At 36.5% G+C, this 16,111-nt stretch overlaps 1 protein-coding gene across 5 annotated transcripts in view; it reads left to right on the forward strand.

Moving 5' to 3' along the window:
- RIC8B (RIC8 guanine nucleotide exchange factor B) overlaps window positions 1-16,111 on the forward strand; it is a 102,807-nt gene that overhangs the window by 37,664 nt on the left and 49,032 nt on the right. For all 5 annotated transcript variants that reach the window (XR_003969995.1, XR_003969996.1, XM_030320441.1 and 2 more), the window contains exons 3-4: window positions 3,940-4,548; window positions 14,780-14,874. Coding sequence is in view for 3 of the 5 variants with exons in the window: in XM_030320441.1 (XP_030176301.1) it covers window positions 3,940-4,548; window positions 14,780-14,874 (704 nt within the window). In the remaining 2 variants the exon portion in view is untranslated. The remainder of the gene's footprint in view (window positions 1-3,939; window positions 4,549-14,779; window positions 14,875-16,111) is intronic.

A 16,111-nucleotide genomic window follows, 5' to 3' on the forward strand; every position in this document is an offset into this window, starting at 1 on the left:
GTCCTTTCATGCCACAGAAGGAACAGCAGGGAAGGAGCTCAAGACAGATGTCAAGGGACTGGGAGTCATTTTGGAGCACTTGAGAAAAAGTGGGGAGTGTCTGTGACAGAGCAGTAGGAAAAGGATCACTAGGCTCATTCCAGATATGTCCTGTGGGCATCAAGGAGCTATATAAAGTGTTTGAAGAGAGCAGAGAATGTTTTAGGAAGCATAAAATCAACTGAAAAAAAATAGTCACAGCATAGAAAAATACTGTTCGGGCAAAATAAAGGTGAAATACAAGAGCATCTTTGAAACACAGAAGGAGTGCATGCACTCAACAGATGGAGAAAGTGTAAAGAATGCTCCCTCTTCAATTCTCTAGCTTGGTGTACATATGCAAAGCAAAATTTTTCTTTTTTTTTTTTTTGTTTTTTTTTTAATGTTTATTTATTTTGAGAGAGAGAGAGAGCATGAGTGGGGAAGGGTGGAGAGAGAGAGGGAGACACAAAATCGGAAACAGGCTCCAGGCTCTGAGCTGTCAGCACAGAGCCCGACATGGGGCTCTAACTCACAGGCTGAGAGATCATGACCTGAGCCAAAGTCAGATGCTTAACCAACTGAGCCATCCATGTGCCGCCAAAGCAAAATTTTTCTGATTCATCCAAATATACCTGATTTATTAATTTGGTCTTCATGATATTCTCTGAATAGAAATGATTATATTGAGTACAGCAATAGGTGTGTTTATAAAATATCACTTTTGTTGTATTTTGGGTAGGTCTTTGATTTTATTTTTTGAATTATAGTAAAAAAAAAAAAAAGGCAGAGAAGAAAGAGTCATGATCCAAGAAAGTGGCTTGATTTTCAAGATACATTATGATTATAATAAAAAGCCACCTAACAGTCATTATGTGAGGCATGTCTATAATGAGAAATGGCATATTTAAGAACAAGTATAACCAAAAACTGTGCTTTAAAATTAGAACTCTTGTCTTTGGTTGCCAGTTGATCTCCAGGAAACCTGTAAATGAAGTCGTTTTTTGTTTTTTTTTTTAATGTTTGTTTATTTTTGAAAGAGCATGAACGGGAGAGGGGCAAGGAGAGAGGGTGACAGAGGATTCGAAGAGGGCTCTGCTGACTGCAGAGAGCCTGATGCAGGGCTCAGATTCACAAACCATGAGATCATGAGCTGAGCTGAAGTCAGACTGACTCAGTCAGACTGACTGAGCTACTCAGGTGCCCCAGAAGTAGTTTTTAACTATAAATTTTGTAGGCTTTCTAATTTCTTTCATGTAGCCTTTTTATGTCCCAGTGTTTTAGTCCATTTGGTCTATAGCCTTGTCTCTTCCTATTTGTATTCATACTTTGTTCTTTTTCTTTCTTGAGTCTGAAGGTAGAGCAAGAAAGGAATCATATTGTCTATAGATTTGGGGGGGATTTTTTTGTTGCTGTTGTTATTTTTGGTTTAGAAAGTTAGGAGGTAAAGATGTCTATTTTACTAGATATGTAGAACTCCAAATTCACATATATAATATTTTATAATACCTTATTTATTACGTGTTTCTTAAACAGGAATGTAGATGAGTTCTCTCTTGAATAAAGTTATGTGGGTGCAAATATTATCTGACTTCACCCCCAGAAATATACCACATAGGAAACAGTATGTAGAATTGGTTTTGTTTTGTTTTGTTTTTTGTTTTGTTTTTTATCTTGGATATGAAAGATCAGAAATTAGAGAAAAATTGCCTTGTTTTTTGTATTTTTATAATGGGCACATTACACTTATCCCCACTGCCCAAACTTATGTTCATTTTTAAAACAAAATGCTTTGGGGCGCCTGGATGTCTCAGTCCATTGGCTAAGCATCTGACTCTTGGTTTCGGCTCAGATCATGATCTCACGGTTCATAAATTTGAGCCCTACATCAGGCTCTGTGCTGACAGCACAGAGCCTGCTTGGGATTCTTTCTCTCCCTCTCTCTCTGCCCCTCCCCTGCTCGCTCACTCTCTCAAAATAAATAAATAAACTTCAAAAAAATTTTTTAAGTGCTTTAATGATGATAGTAAGACATTAAATGAAAGTCCTTTCTAGTCATCAGGGATGGCAGGTAGAATTGACATTATTATCAAATTTTTTTCAGCTTGTCAAGTTAATTTCCTTCCCACCTCCATCTAGAGAAAATAGTACAGTTGACCCTTGAACAACGTGGGGGTTATGGGCGCCAACCCCCTACACAGTCAAAAAAAATTCTGTGTATATGGGGCACCTGGGTGGCTCAGTTGGTGAAGCGTCCGAGCTCAGTTCGGGGTCATGATCTCACGGCTTGTGGGTTTGAGCCCCACGTCGGACTTTGTGCTGACAGCTCAGAGCCTAGAGCCTGCTTTGGATTCTGTGTCTCCCTCTCTCTCTGCCCCTCCCTGTTTGTGTTTTGTCTCTCAAAAATAAATAAATGTTAAAAAAAATCTTTTTTTTTAATTCTGTGTATAATTTCTGACTCTCCAGAAATTTAACTTACTAAGAGCCTACTGTTGACCAGAAGCCTTACAAATAACATCAACAGTCGATAAACGCATATTTTGTATGTTATATATTATTGGATTTATACTTTTACAATAAAGTAAGCCAGAGAAAAGTGTTAAAATCACAAGGAAGAGAAAATACATTTATAGTACTATACTGTATTTATTGAAAAAGATCCATGTATAAGTGGACCTGTGCAGTTCAGATCCATGTTGTTCAAGGGTCAACTGTACATTTAAAGTTGACATTGCCATAGCTGTACTACCAGGATGTACTTGAGAAGGTACACACAGCTTGGGATTCCTGCCAAGATCATAATGCTTGACCCATGAATAGCCTCTTTTTAAAGAGTTAAAGTCTGATGCTAGGTTAATACAAACTTTGTAAAATCTTACATCAGTCCTAGTTGGTGCTGTTGTTTTTATAAAATGCAACAGGTACAGAAATGGTCAGTAGTAAAATAGTTATACCTACTTGTTCCACATATAAGACATGAGCTTGAGAGACCCAGACCTGCAGTTTATGGAGAAGAAAGCTAGACATTGAATTTTGAAAGATGAACAGTGGTTCTTAAATTTAGCAATGACAGGAATAATTATTTTTCAAAAAATGCAAGATAGATAATATGTACTTTGGGTCCATCAGCTATGATTCAGACTAATTGCCTTCTATCCTGGTATTATATGTAGTCTGATGTTAAAAATCTGTTGAGAACAAAGCTATATAAAACTTGACCAATTCACTCTGGCCCTGTACAACTAATTCAGTCTCTCTAGCCTTCAATTTCCATATCTGTAAGTGAAAGAAGTGCAGCAAATATAAGGTCTCTTTCTTTTTTGTTTTTTTAAATTTTTTTTTGAATGTTTATTTTTGAGAGAGGGAGAGAGAAACAGAGACAGAGCACAAGTGGGGGAGGGACAGAGAGAGAAGGAGACACAGAATCCGAAGCAGGCTCCAGGCTCTGAGCTGTCAGCACAGAGCCCGACGCGGGGCTCGAACTCGCCAGCCGTTGAGATCATGACCTGAGCCGAAGCCACCCAGGTGCCCCTAAGGTCTCTTTCACTTCTAACATTCTGTGACTTAAAAAATTAAAAATCCAGGCGCCTGGTGGCTCAGTCGGTTCAGCGTCCGACTTCGGCTCAGGTCATGATCTCAACAGCTGGTGAGTTCGAGCCCCGCGTCGGGCTCTGTGCTGACGGCTCAGAGCCTGGAGCCTGCTTCAGATTCTGTGTCTCCTTCTCTCTCTGCCCCTCCCCCACTTGTGCTCTGTCTCTCTGTCTCTCAAAAATAAATAAATGTAAAAAAAAAAATGTTTTTTAAAGTAAAAATCTTTTCTAGCCAGAACCTGACTGCTATTACATACATTGGTAGAGAAGTATTCTGTTTTAAATCATTTAAGCCAAATAATGACTTTTCATACTCATTCTTGTTTTTCAGAAACTCTGTGAAGGTATATTTAAAGTCCTTGTAAAGGACATCCCAACAACATGTCAAGTGTCTTGCCTGGAAGTTCTCCGCATTCTCTCCAGAGACAAAAAGGTTTTAGTTCCTGTAACGACCAAGGAAAATATGCAGATACTGCTGCGACTAGCCAAGCTAAATGAGTCGGATGATTCTTTGGAGAAGGTGTCCGAGTTCCCAGTTATTGTGGAGTCATTAAAATGTCTGTGTAACATAGTGTTCAACAGTCAGATGGCACAGCAGCTCAGCCTGGAACTGAACCTTGCTGCAAAGCTCTGTAACCTCCTGAGAAAGTGCAAGGACCGAAAGTTTATTAGTGACATTAAATGCTTTGACTTGCGCTTGCTCTTCCTCCTGTCACTTTTGCACACCGACATCAGGTCACAATTGCGCTATGAGCTTCAGGGACTAGCGCTGCTAACCCAGATCTTGGAAAGTGCCTTTAGCATCAAGTGGACCGATGAGTATGAATCGGCCATAGACCGTAATGGACCTCCTCTCTCACCTCAGGAGACAGACTGTGCCATCGAGGCCCTCAAAGCTCTCTTCAATGTGACAGTAGACAGTTGGAAGGCACATAAAGAGGTAAGGTTGAGAAGAATATTCTTATCTACCTATTATTTAATTGGTCCGGGGCATCCCTAGAGCTGCCTGTAAGGTTTTAGTTGACATTTGTGTAACACTTACTAGAAAAATAGGATGAAGATGAAAAAACAAATATTTTATTTTATTTGTTTTTATAGATTTAAAAAAATGTAATTCCAATATAGTTAATATGGATTATTATTTTGTAAGATGCCAAATATAGTTCCTTTTCTGAGTTGTACCATCACATGTCTTTTTTTTTAATGCCTTTTTGAGGAATAAGGTTTAAATGATAATATTTGAAGGGAAATAAAACAATGTGGTTCATAAAGTTACAGGCATTTATGATGACTGCCATCTTAAAGAAAAGATAATCAGGCCAGTTAAAACTGATCAATCAGAATTGATGTCTGCTCAGTAGAGTAAAAGATGCTGTATCACCTATCATCCCAGTCTCCTAGAGTGTTATAGTATTAGATAACTATCAGAAATGTAGGACTACAACTAGATATCCAGGCTGGTACACAGTCCTAGAAAACAAATATAATTACACTAATATGTGAGAAAGGTTTTTTTCTAGACTAAGATCCTTTTCTGTGGCTTGGACCATACAGCAGCCCAAAAGTGAGGCAGATTTGATAGTTTATATCTAAGTACCCACAAGAACAATATGCTAAACAAGAAAGTTAGTTTAAGGAAGAAGACAATTGTAAATGAAGTAGGCAAACTTTTTTCCTTGCTTCTAGAATCTCAACATTTCACGTTTACCCTATTTAACCTTAAATAATGAGTGAAATTGAGCCCCTGCTTTAAAAAGAAAGAAAAGAAAAGAAGAAAGAAATGCAGTATGTTGGTGCCAGAGCAAATTATCTTTTCTGACAATTGACTTTAGGACCTAGGGCTAACATTTTGCTGTGTCCATTTGAAACAGTTCTCACCATGAATACCGATCTGTTTTTGCCAGCAACCTACTTTGAGAAGATTATCTCAGTGCAGTGCTATAGTGGGAGAATGCAGGCATCTGAGTTTTAAAGTGCAAATAGGTCTATATTTTGAAACCAAATATTTGAAGATCAGTCCTAACAGCTGTTTTAGATGACTGTAGTATGGTCAGTTTTTCCTGAGACTTGGCAGGAAAACATGTGGAAAGCCCACATGCTCCATTTATGCTTTGAAACCAAATATTTGGAAGTATTTAAAATATTATGTCTCTATGCTTATTTGGTACCTTCTATGGTTATTTTTCTTACACTGTTTGTTTTGGTGTTTTTAAGTTCTCCATTTAGTTGCAAGAGCTCTTCTGAGACTGTTGGTTTTTCATTGTTGGGAGGCCCTGTTATTTAAATTGTGCCCAAAATAGTAGTTCACACTGTTCAGATTCCCAACAAAAGGGTGTATAAGTCAATGACTGCTTATCAGTATATGTATGGAATGACATGTAACATGTATCAGTAAATTGAGATTAGCCCTCATGAGTGTGCTTCAGTTAGAAGCAATAGTGGGGCTGGAAGAAGCCTTAGAAGATTTTGAAGCAGCAAATACTCATTCTGTGGCATAGAAAGTTTATTTTCCGAAAGATACATGAGAAAGGATCAGTAGTCCTGAAGCAGGCTTCTCAGCAGATGAAGGGCTTCTTGTGAGTTGTGGTTCAGTAGATGAAGCCGTTATAAAATGTGCCCAGTTAATGTTAGTCTGGGCTATTACTGAAGTTATCAGAAATTTAAACAGTTAGTGAAAGTAGGATCTTGCCAACCCATTTAGGCAGGAGTGTGGGAAAGGTTATTTTTAAACCAGTTGAATCTCTGTGGGTCTCCAAATTCAAATTTTAGCAAACATTTAGTCAGTCATTCAGTTAGTCAATAAATATTTATGGCCAGTTACAGGGTATCATGCTGGCATGTGTAATATGTTGGCAAATAATAGACCTAGTCTCTGCCTTCAGTTTTGTTGGTGAGACAGGTAGTAAGTAAACAAATATATAATTCAAATTGTGTTAAGTGCTAGGAGAGAAACAGTGCGTTCATGATTGAAAATACTTAGCACAGAGAAGACCATGAAGGTGTCTCCTGAGATAGGAAGACTGAGAATGATAAAGCTGTTTGAAGATTGGGGAGATGCATGTTTCCCTGAAATCAGAACATAGAGTACCTTTTAGGGAGGTACCCACAACTTAGCATAAAGAAAGTCTATAATAAAGTTGCAGAGAAACTTGCCAATAAGAGTCCATTTACTTAGATTTTTTTTAAAGTTTATTTATTTATTTTGAGAGATATGTGAGGGAGGGGCAGAGAGAGAGGGAGAGAGAATCCCAAGCAGACTCTGCACTGTCAGCACAGAGCCTGACACGAGGCTTGATCTGTGAGGTCGTGACCTGAGCCGAGATCAAGAGTTGGACACTTAACTGACTGAGCAACCCAGGTGCCCCCATTTACTTGCATTTTAATAATTCCTTGATTGTCAGATGCATGGCATCTTTCTCCAATTGAGCAAGCACCTAAAGAATTGTTAGTACTTTAAATACCAACTGAAATAAAGGGAAATAAAAACTTACTTCTTACAGAAGAATCCAATTTTAAAATAGTGTTAAAAATAACTAATATTGTTTTCTTTTAATCAAAATGCATGCTCATTGTAGTAGATCTAAAGGAAAATTGCATATGAGCAATAAGTACAAATCACCTATAAGCTTACCACTCAAAGATAAGCACTGTTTGTGTTTTAACATATATCTTTCTAACTATTCTTCATTGTAGAATATATAAATATAAACATGTATAATTTCTTTTTACAAAAATGCAGTAATTTTATAATCTTTTTTTCCTCAGTAAATGTTCTTGAAGAGTAGTAGTTTTCAAAATGTTCCCTGAAGCCATAAAGTTCCTAGGGGTAGCCTCTGGTGATGAGTGGACAGTGTTCCAGGTTCCCCACCCTCACTTTCAAAAGAGTATCTTTGATTGTTGCTGTTGTTTTTTTCTATTTAAATTTAGGTTGAAGGGCACCTGGGTGGCACAGTTGGTTGAGCACTCAGGTCATGATCCCAGGGTTGTGAGATCAAGCCCCGCGCTCAGTGTGGATCCTGCTTAGGATTCTCTCTCTCTCTCTTTCTCTCTTTCTCCCTGTCTCTCTCTCTCTCCCTCCCTCTGCTCCTCTTCCCCACTCGTGCTGTCTCTCTAAATAAAATGAAAAAAATTAAAAACAATTTTTAAAAATAAATTTAGGTTATAACTAGATATTATTTGGGGATAAAAAGAGTTCTGCAACGGGGCACCTGGGTGGCTCAGTTGGTTGGGCGGCCGACTTCGGCTCAGGTCATGATCTCGTGGTCCGTGAGTTTGAGCCCCGTGTCGGGCTCTGTGCTGACAGCTCAGAGCCTGGAGCCTGTTTCAGATTCTGTGTCTCCCTCTCTCTGACCCTCCCCCGTTCATGCTCTGTCTCTCTCTGTCTCAAAAATAAATAAAAACGTTAAAAAAAAAAAGAGTTCTGCAACCAAAAAATAATGTACCAGTTTATTTTCCTGTTAAAGATTGATAAATCCTTATGAAGGAATACCCTTCATAAGTAATTTTATATTTAATAGGTATATTTATACTTGAGTATTCCTTCATAAGGATTTATCAACCTTTAACAAATTCCCTATGTGTAGGCATTTAGATTGTTTGCAGTTGTTTACTATTGTAAATAGTAACACAGTGAATTTTCTTATTGTAAAATTTTGTAGATAAATTCCTAAAATTGTTGGGTCAAAGGATTTTTTTTTTAAAACCCTAAGGGTTGTTAATATGTATTGTCAAATTGACCTTCAGAAGATTAGTGCTAGTTAATACCTTTCCAAACCCTGGGGATTGCACCTTTAAAGATCTTTATGACCACAGCTCAACCGTTAGAGAAAATACAGATGTTTGGTTTTGGTTTGAACTGTTTTAGTAGGTATTTCTATCACTGTTCACTTACAATTCATTAAAAACAGAAAATTAATGACTAGGTTTTTCTTGAGGTTTAGCAGATTAGTGCCATTTGTTCATTTTAGGCTCATGTGTTAAATTCCTGCCTGCCTGCCTGCTGATACCATCAGGAATCTGAAGATTCCTTTCTATTCAGTAGTTGGCCTTATTGCCACACGGTGTCCATCTGTCTTCCTCACTTCCTTCCTCTTTCCCTCCCTTTCTCATTCTCTCCCTTTCCTAAAGATAGTATGTTTAAGAGGTCAAAAGACTCCTTTAGCAGGACCTGAAGTCAGTTCTAGAAAAGTTAAATGAAATGGTCTTGTCTTCCTCCTGCTTTAACACTTTTGCTAAATCTCTTTGTTGGAGGAAAGCATGTTATTCTGGAAATCCCTTACTTAGCACACTTTCCCTCTGCACTGCTTCCCAGGTCATCAGTGCAATGTAATGAGAAAACATAAGGACCAACAAACATGTTAGAGCCAGACACCCAAGTGCAAGCAGGGAAGTAGTACCACTATCTGTGTAGTCAAAGGATGTATTAGAGTGACAGAAAACAGTGAATGTCCATAGAAGTTAATTGGGAATGTCACACTGTCATAGAAGAGGTTAGTTCCATGATTATTTAAGAGACTTTAAAGGAAATATGGGAAAAGGACATAATATTAATTTAAAAAGCTTCAAGCTGTGTCATGTTTGTTTGTTTGTTTTGGGTTGTTTTTTTTTTTTGCTGAATCATTTTTGAGTAGACATTGAGTGCCCAGTATGTGCCAAATTCTGTGTTGGATATACAAGATGCAAGATGAAGAAATCATCACTGCCTTCAAAGAACTAAAAGATTAACAGGAAAATCAGACACATAAACACAGATAAATATACGACTGTTTGTTACATACTATTCTTCTCTATATTTTCTATATGTTTAAAAACAGGAAAGAATCACCTCAGTAATGCAGAGATGTTTCAAATGCCATATATTCTAGATCTTTGAGGGTATGTCTGACCTCCCTGGGATAGTCTTTCTGCTAGCAACATACCCAGTACAGAGTAGACTTTCAGCAAATTTTTGTTTAATGAAAAATAAAATGTGATATACAGAAATACATAGGAGAAAAAGCCCAAAGTTAGCAGGGAGGGAGGAAAAATATATGGTACCTTTTAAATTTTCAAAGCTTTTAGAAAATTCTCTAGGAGCCTAAAACATTTAATAACATTATTTACAACAGTAATTTCTAGCCTTTTTAGAGTTAACACTATCTATTTTATAACATTTATATCTCCCCTTGCAAATTAATTCAAAAAAGCATTGATTATTTTATGCCCATCACCATGTTAGATGCAAAAGATGCAGAGGTAAAATACATAATCTTTACCTGTAAAGAGATAGAGATTTTTAAATATACAGTTTAGTAGGACAAATAACCACGGTAGAGGTAAGCAAAAGGAATAGGGTAAAACATAGGGTAAAATGCTACCTGAGATACAGCTGTATTTCTAGGTAAGCATGCATACATTTGTATGTGTGCATGTGTGTATATGTGTGTCTGTGTCTGAGTGTCTGTTTCACTTTTTATAGGATTGAAATTAAATTTTCACAGGACAGGCTTCCTAAGCCTTCTTGAAGAAATTAGAACTATCCTGGGGTAACAATACCAGATCAGGACTGGTTGGTGAGCAGTATTCTCCCTTCAGACTTTCTTAGGCATTGTTTACATCAGTTGACAGTTTGAATGAAAAGATGTGAGGAAACTGACACCTTTACCAAATAAAAGTGAGATCTTCCACAGTTTGCACAGAAGGAAAAAGCAACAGGACCGTAGTAGAATCTGTAATTAAGAAGTGAAGCCTGTATAGAGATCCCAAAGAATTTTCTGAGTTTTTATCTGCCTTTTAATTGAGTGTTGTTATCTCATTTTGATTTCCACTATCACAACAAGCCTATTTGCTTTCTCTCTCTTCCTCCTCCCTTTGTCCTTGGTGACTTTTTTCTTCTCAATCTTTGGAGATAATATGATTTCAGAGGAGAGAATATTGATGTCTTAAAGATACCAAAATTAAGATGAAGCAAGTAAATTATAGTTATAGAAACTGTATTTGTATAATGTTTTATAAAGAACAGTTATATTTAATCTTTCCAGCATCCTTGTGATACAGCAGCATTAACTACATTTAACACATGGAGACACGAAAGATCAGAGTGTTTAAATTACTTACGGAAAGTCACATAGCAGACTAATAGTATAGTATCCATTCTAACCTTTGTTAAATAAGACTTCTTAATGATAACACTCATTTAACCAATATTTATTGAGACATAGACTAATGGAATAGAATAAAGAGTCTCGAAATAAACCTACACATATATAGTCAACTGGTTTATGATACAGGTAACACTGAAGTGCAGTGGGGGAAAAGTGGGCTTTTTAATAAGTTGCCCTGGATCAATTGAAAGGCTGTATGGAAGAAAAATGAATTTATTTTATTTTATTTTTAATGTTTATTTATTTTTGAGAGAGACAGAGCATGAGTGGGGGAGGGGCAGAGAGAGAGGGAGACAGACTCTGAAGCAGGCTCCAGACTCTGCGCTGTCAGCACAGAGCCTAATGCAGGGCTTGAACTCACAGACTGTGAGATTATGACCTGAGCTGAAGTTGGACGCTTAACCGACTGTGCCACCCAGGCATCCGGAAAACAAATTTAAGTCCCTACCTTATACCATACATAGAACATTAATTTGAGATGGATAAGGACCTTAATATTAAAAAAGGTAAAATAATAAAGCTTTTAGAAGAAAACAGATTATATTCATGACTTTATCCTAAACAAGTCAAACATTTCTTAAGTAGCAAAGATTTCTAAAATAGGACAAAATAAAAACCAAATCTTAAAGCAAAAGTTGACAAATTGGTCTTCATTAAAATGAACTCATCAAGAGAAGAAAGTAAAAAAAGCAGGCCACCAAATGGGAGAAGATATTTGCAACACATCTATAAATAAAGGATTGTATCCCAAATACATTAAAATCCATACAAATCCATACAAATAAAGTCAGTCAACCCAGTAGGAAAATAGTCAAAAGGCTTGAACAGGCACTTCACAAAAGAGCTATCCAAATGACCAGTAGTTACATGAAAACTCCTTAGTTATCAGGGAAATGCATAATAAAACTATGAGACCACTGCACACCCACAAGAATGACTGAATTTTAAAAGACTGACAATACCAAGTGTTGACACAACTGTAGAACAACTAGTGAGAGTATAAATTGGTATAAACACTTTGAAACACTATTTGGCAGTATATTCTGAAGTTTGACATATGTATATGACCTGTGATGCAGCAAATGAAATGTAAGAAAGTACATTCACAGCAGTACTCTTCAATGTAGTCCCAAACTGGAAACAATCCAAGTGCCCATCAAGAGTAGGATGGATAAGTAAATTGTGATATATTCATTGTATTTAGCAGTGCTTTCTTAACCAAATTGGTGAAGGATCAGATTTTTTGCCCTTGCTTTCAGAATGAAATTCTTGTATAGTGCAATATTACACACAATGTCAAACTGGAAAAGTTCCTAAATGCTCACACCTTCTGCACTCATGACACGGCAGATCAGTGGCAAACAGGGTGCGGACCAGCAGTGATCCACAGACTACATCTCAAATATTACTGCTCTCAAGTGATGAAAATGAACACACTGCACCTAAATACACATGACAACCTGAATGAATCTCACAACCATACACAAAGGGTCTATATTTTATGATATCATTCAAGTAAAATTCAGTGAAAACAAAAAATCACTAACCTGCAATGTTAGACATTCAGATTACCCTTGAGGATCAGGGGATTGTCATTTGAAGAGGCCAATTCTGGAGTTCTTAATCTTAGTGTTGGATCATTTTTGTGCTGGTTATATGGATGTGCTCATTTTATGAAAATTTATCTGGCTGCCCACTTATGACTGGGACTTTTTTTTGTTTTACTTACCATTTACATTAAAAATTATTGAACATCTACTAAACACATGCACTCTAAACTTGTAAAGGTAATAGAGTACTGGAGAAAACAATGGATATTGCCAGTATGTAAATAAATGTGGCATTACAAATTAATGATTTTATGAAAGGAATCATAACAAGATACAGCGATAGAAAATAATGAAAGAAGAAACCTACTTAGATATGGTCTAAGTAGGTCTTTTCTAATGAAATGGTCTTTCTAATGGTCTTTTCTAATGAAATATTTTAGCTGAGACCTGGAATATGAAAAGGAATCAGTGATGCTGAGATTGGAAACAACAATCCAGGGATTTGACAGTTGTTTTGAGTAGAGAAAGGGAATTTAGTGGATTTATAGTAAAAGAGGACATTGAGGATATAGGTACAACTTGGGAATTGGTGTTATAAAAGTTGGGACAGGAGGAAATGGGATGGAAAAAAGTAGGATTTTGGTTTACAGTTGCAAATAGAAAGACCACAATGGATAGTTTTGCAAGAGGCTTGTCAACATCAGCATGGGAAGAAATGATTGTGATATCTAGAATAAAGGAAAATCTTGTTTGAAAGGAAGTGCATTCCTAGTTAATTTTCAAAACCGAGGAAAATATGATCTTATTAAGAATTAAGAAATGGAAGAATTTTACATGTGTTTCCTGTGCTTCATGTAATTTGGGGTAAGCAAAAGTGTATTTACATATTAGAGAATTTTGATCCAGGCATTTGAAAATGGACAGTGAATGGGACAGCGTTCGTTTCAACCCTACCAGTCCTAGTGTCTCTGACATTCTACCGACCCCCCTCCCCTTTTCTCTATTCCTTCCCCAACACATGATTATTTTACTATCACTCATTTCAGCTCTATCAGTCTTACTTACCTTTTGTTTCCTTCTTCCCTCATCCTTTCCACTCACCTTCAAATGTTTCATTCCAAGTACTAAGCACTTCCATGTGTATCATCCTCTTTAATCCTTTTATAACCCTACCAGTCTCATATTTGTGGAAATATGTGTGGGGAAACTTTGGCTCAGAGAATCTGTATGACTTGTCTAAGGTCACAGCCTAGACTCCAGACTCCAAGTGAAGTGCTTTTTTACCATTATGCTACTGAGGCCTTCATCTCTTCTAAATGAACATATGATGGTGTTAGGCTTAAAATACTGTCATCTGCATTATGAGTAATGCAGTTGTGCTCTATTGTTTGTTAGATCTTATAGGAGACATCATCTCAGAGGGCTGAGTTATATATATGAATATATGTATAATATTTGAGTATATTTCACTTTATATAGACTTGAGATTATATGTAAAACTGAAGTTTTTAGATTTAAAACATTTTTAATAAAGTTTTTAAAATTTTAAATAGTTTTTGAAGTAATCGGAGACTTCCTGAAGTATAGCATATGCAGGATCTCTATTATAATTATCATTTATTTTACATGTCTTCTTAGTTACTAAAAATCTGGAAGCAGAGAGATATGACCTTGATGCAGGTAATTAAAGAAATTATAATGGCCCAAAATCTCAAGAAGAGGCCCAAAATCTCTAAAAGAAGAGGAGGTAAACTAAGTGATTATTCAAAACTTAGCTTATTTCCTACTGCTTGCCTTCTTCCCTCTGACTCTCTCTGTGTCTTTAATAACAATGAGTAAACATTGGAAAAATAGGAGATTAAACTCAGATCACTTGTTTTTCATCACTTGCTGGTAATTCTGGGGGAACTAGCAAGATTTGGGGGAACTAGGAGATTAAGAAGACTCATTAATGAAGTTGACAGATTATACCTTTTAATTTATTGCTTTTGAAATAAGAAATTAGGCAGTTAAGTATGTACAGCCCACTGTTAAAATATCTGATAGCATTACATCTGTTTGAACTTTTATAACCACTAGTAAACTCTAACAGTATACTATCAAAAGAATCTATAGACTTTCTGAAAGTGGAAAAGATCCTCAGGTGAATTGAGTCTTAAGGTAAAAGAGAGTAGGAAATGCATGGCTGTTGATCTTGTCTCTCTTTGCCTGACATGCCATAAAGGGAGTGGCTAGGTCAGCATCTTCTGGTTTTCAGCCACTTCTGGAGGTGGCTGTTCATATAAGACAGTAACTATTAACTTAGTATTGAGAATTTTGTCTACAGTGTCCTGACTTCTATTATTTATGGTATAAGAATGACTGTTTAGGGGGACAAATGGTCCATAAGATGGCTCCCAGGGTTGCAGGAATACACCAGACTCCTTCACTAAGACATTCAATCCCCAATTTTTCCTCTTGTCTTTTTTATTTGCTGTAGAGTGATTCTCATCAGTTCCGTGTCATGGCAGCTGTCCTTCGCCATTGTTTACTAATCGTAGGTCCAACTGAAGACAAAACAGAAGAGCTGCACAGGTAGGTAACTTCTGTGTTGATATCTCAGTAAAGGACATCATCAATTCTCGATGTTTTTATGCTTCTAATTTTAGTTGTTATGAGCACAGGAAAGTGAAAATATTCTAGTGAATCAAGTAACCAGTAAGTCAGAAATCACTACCATGTCCTGATGACAAATTTTCATTCTGTCCCCTTTGGAGACAATTTGGCATTTGTTGCATTCAACAATAAAACCCAAAACAACAGTAATAATAGCACAGTTCAATAGTTATTGAATAATGGGGCGTCTGTGTGGCTCAGTCGGTTAAGTGCTCGTCTTCAGCTCAGCTCATGATCTCATGGTTCATGAGTTCAAGCCCCATGTCGGGCTCTGTGCTGACAGCTTGGAGCCTGGAGCCTGCTTCAGATTCTGTGTCTCCCTCCTACCTCTGCCCCTTCCTTGTTCGTTCTCTCTTTCTCTCTCTCTCTCTTTCTCTCTCTCTCTCTCTCTGTCTCTCTCTCTCAAAAAAAAATAAACATTAAAAAAAATTTTTTTTAAGTTATTAAATACTATATGTGACATTATGCTAAGTGCTTTATAAAGATTAACTTCTCTTAATCAGCACACCAGCCTTATCAAGTGGGTACTATTTTTCCCTTTCAATAGATGATGAAATTGGGGCATAGAAAGATTAAGCAATTTCTCTGCAATCACACAGCTCTATTAAGTGACAGAGCTTGTATTTGAACCCTGCTTTTAATTACTACACTCAAACTAATGTTTCCACTAATTTCATTGTAAGAGTATTTACCAAAAAGTGTATCTTAAGCAATATGGATTAATTAAATTTTAAAAACCTATTATAAGAATTGGGTCATAGTCTCAAGTATTAATATATAAAAAATAGTTCAAGTTTTGTGTCTTGCCTGTTGGAGCTATTAATGGACAGCTACTAAAATGTATCATTCTCTGAGAACTGATTTAATACATTTTTCTCCTTCTTTTACTTTCTATTCTAGATCAGATTTGTATTAACAACACTTACAATTTTAACATAAGACTGCTTAGGGTGCTTTATTCTTTAAGAATATAAATGGCATTTTAAACAACTCAAAAAAATTCACATCTGCAAACAAATAACTTTGGCGTTAACTCTCTTTTACAAATAAACTTAAAATTGGGTTCTTCATAGCTTTTGAGCATTTACAGTATTCCTTTTTCTAAAATATGGCTTAAGTAAAACTTAATAGAAACACAACCAGAGTGTAAAAATGA

This window comes from Lynx canadensis, chromosome B4 (assembly GCF_007474595.2).
Source record: "Lynx canadensis isolate LIC74 chromosome B4, mLynCan4.pri.v2, whole genome shotgun sequence".
NCBI classification, from domain to species: Eukaryota; Metazoa; Chordata; class Mammalia; order Carnivora; family Felidae; genus Lynx; species Lynx canadensis.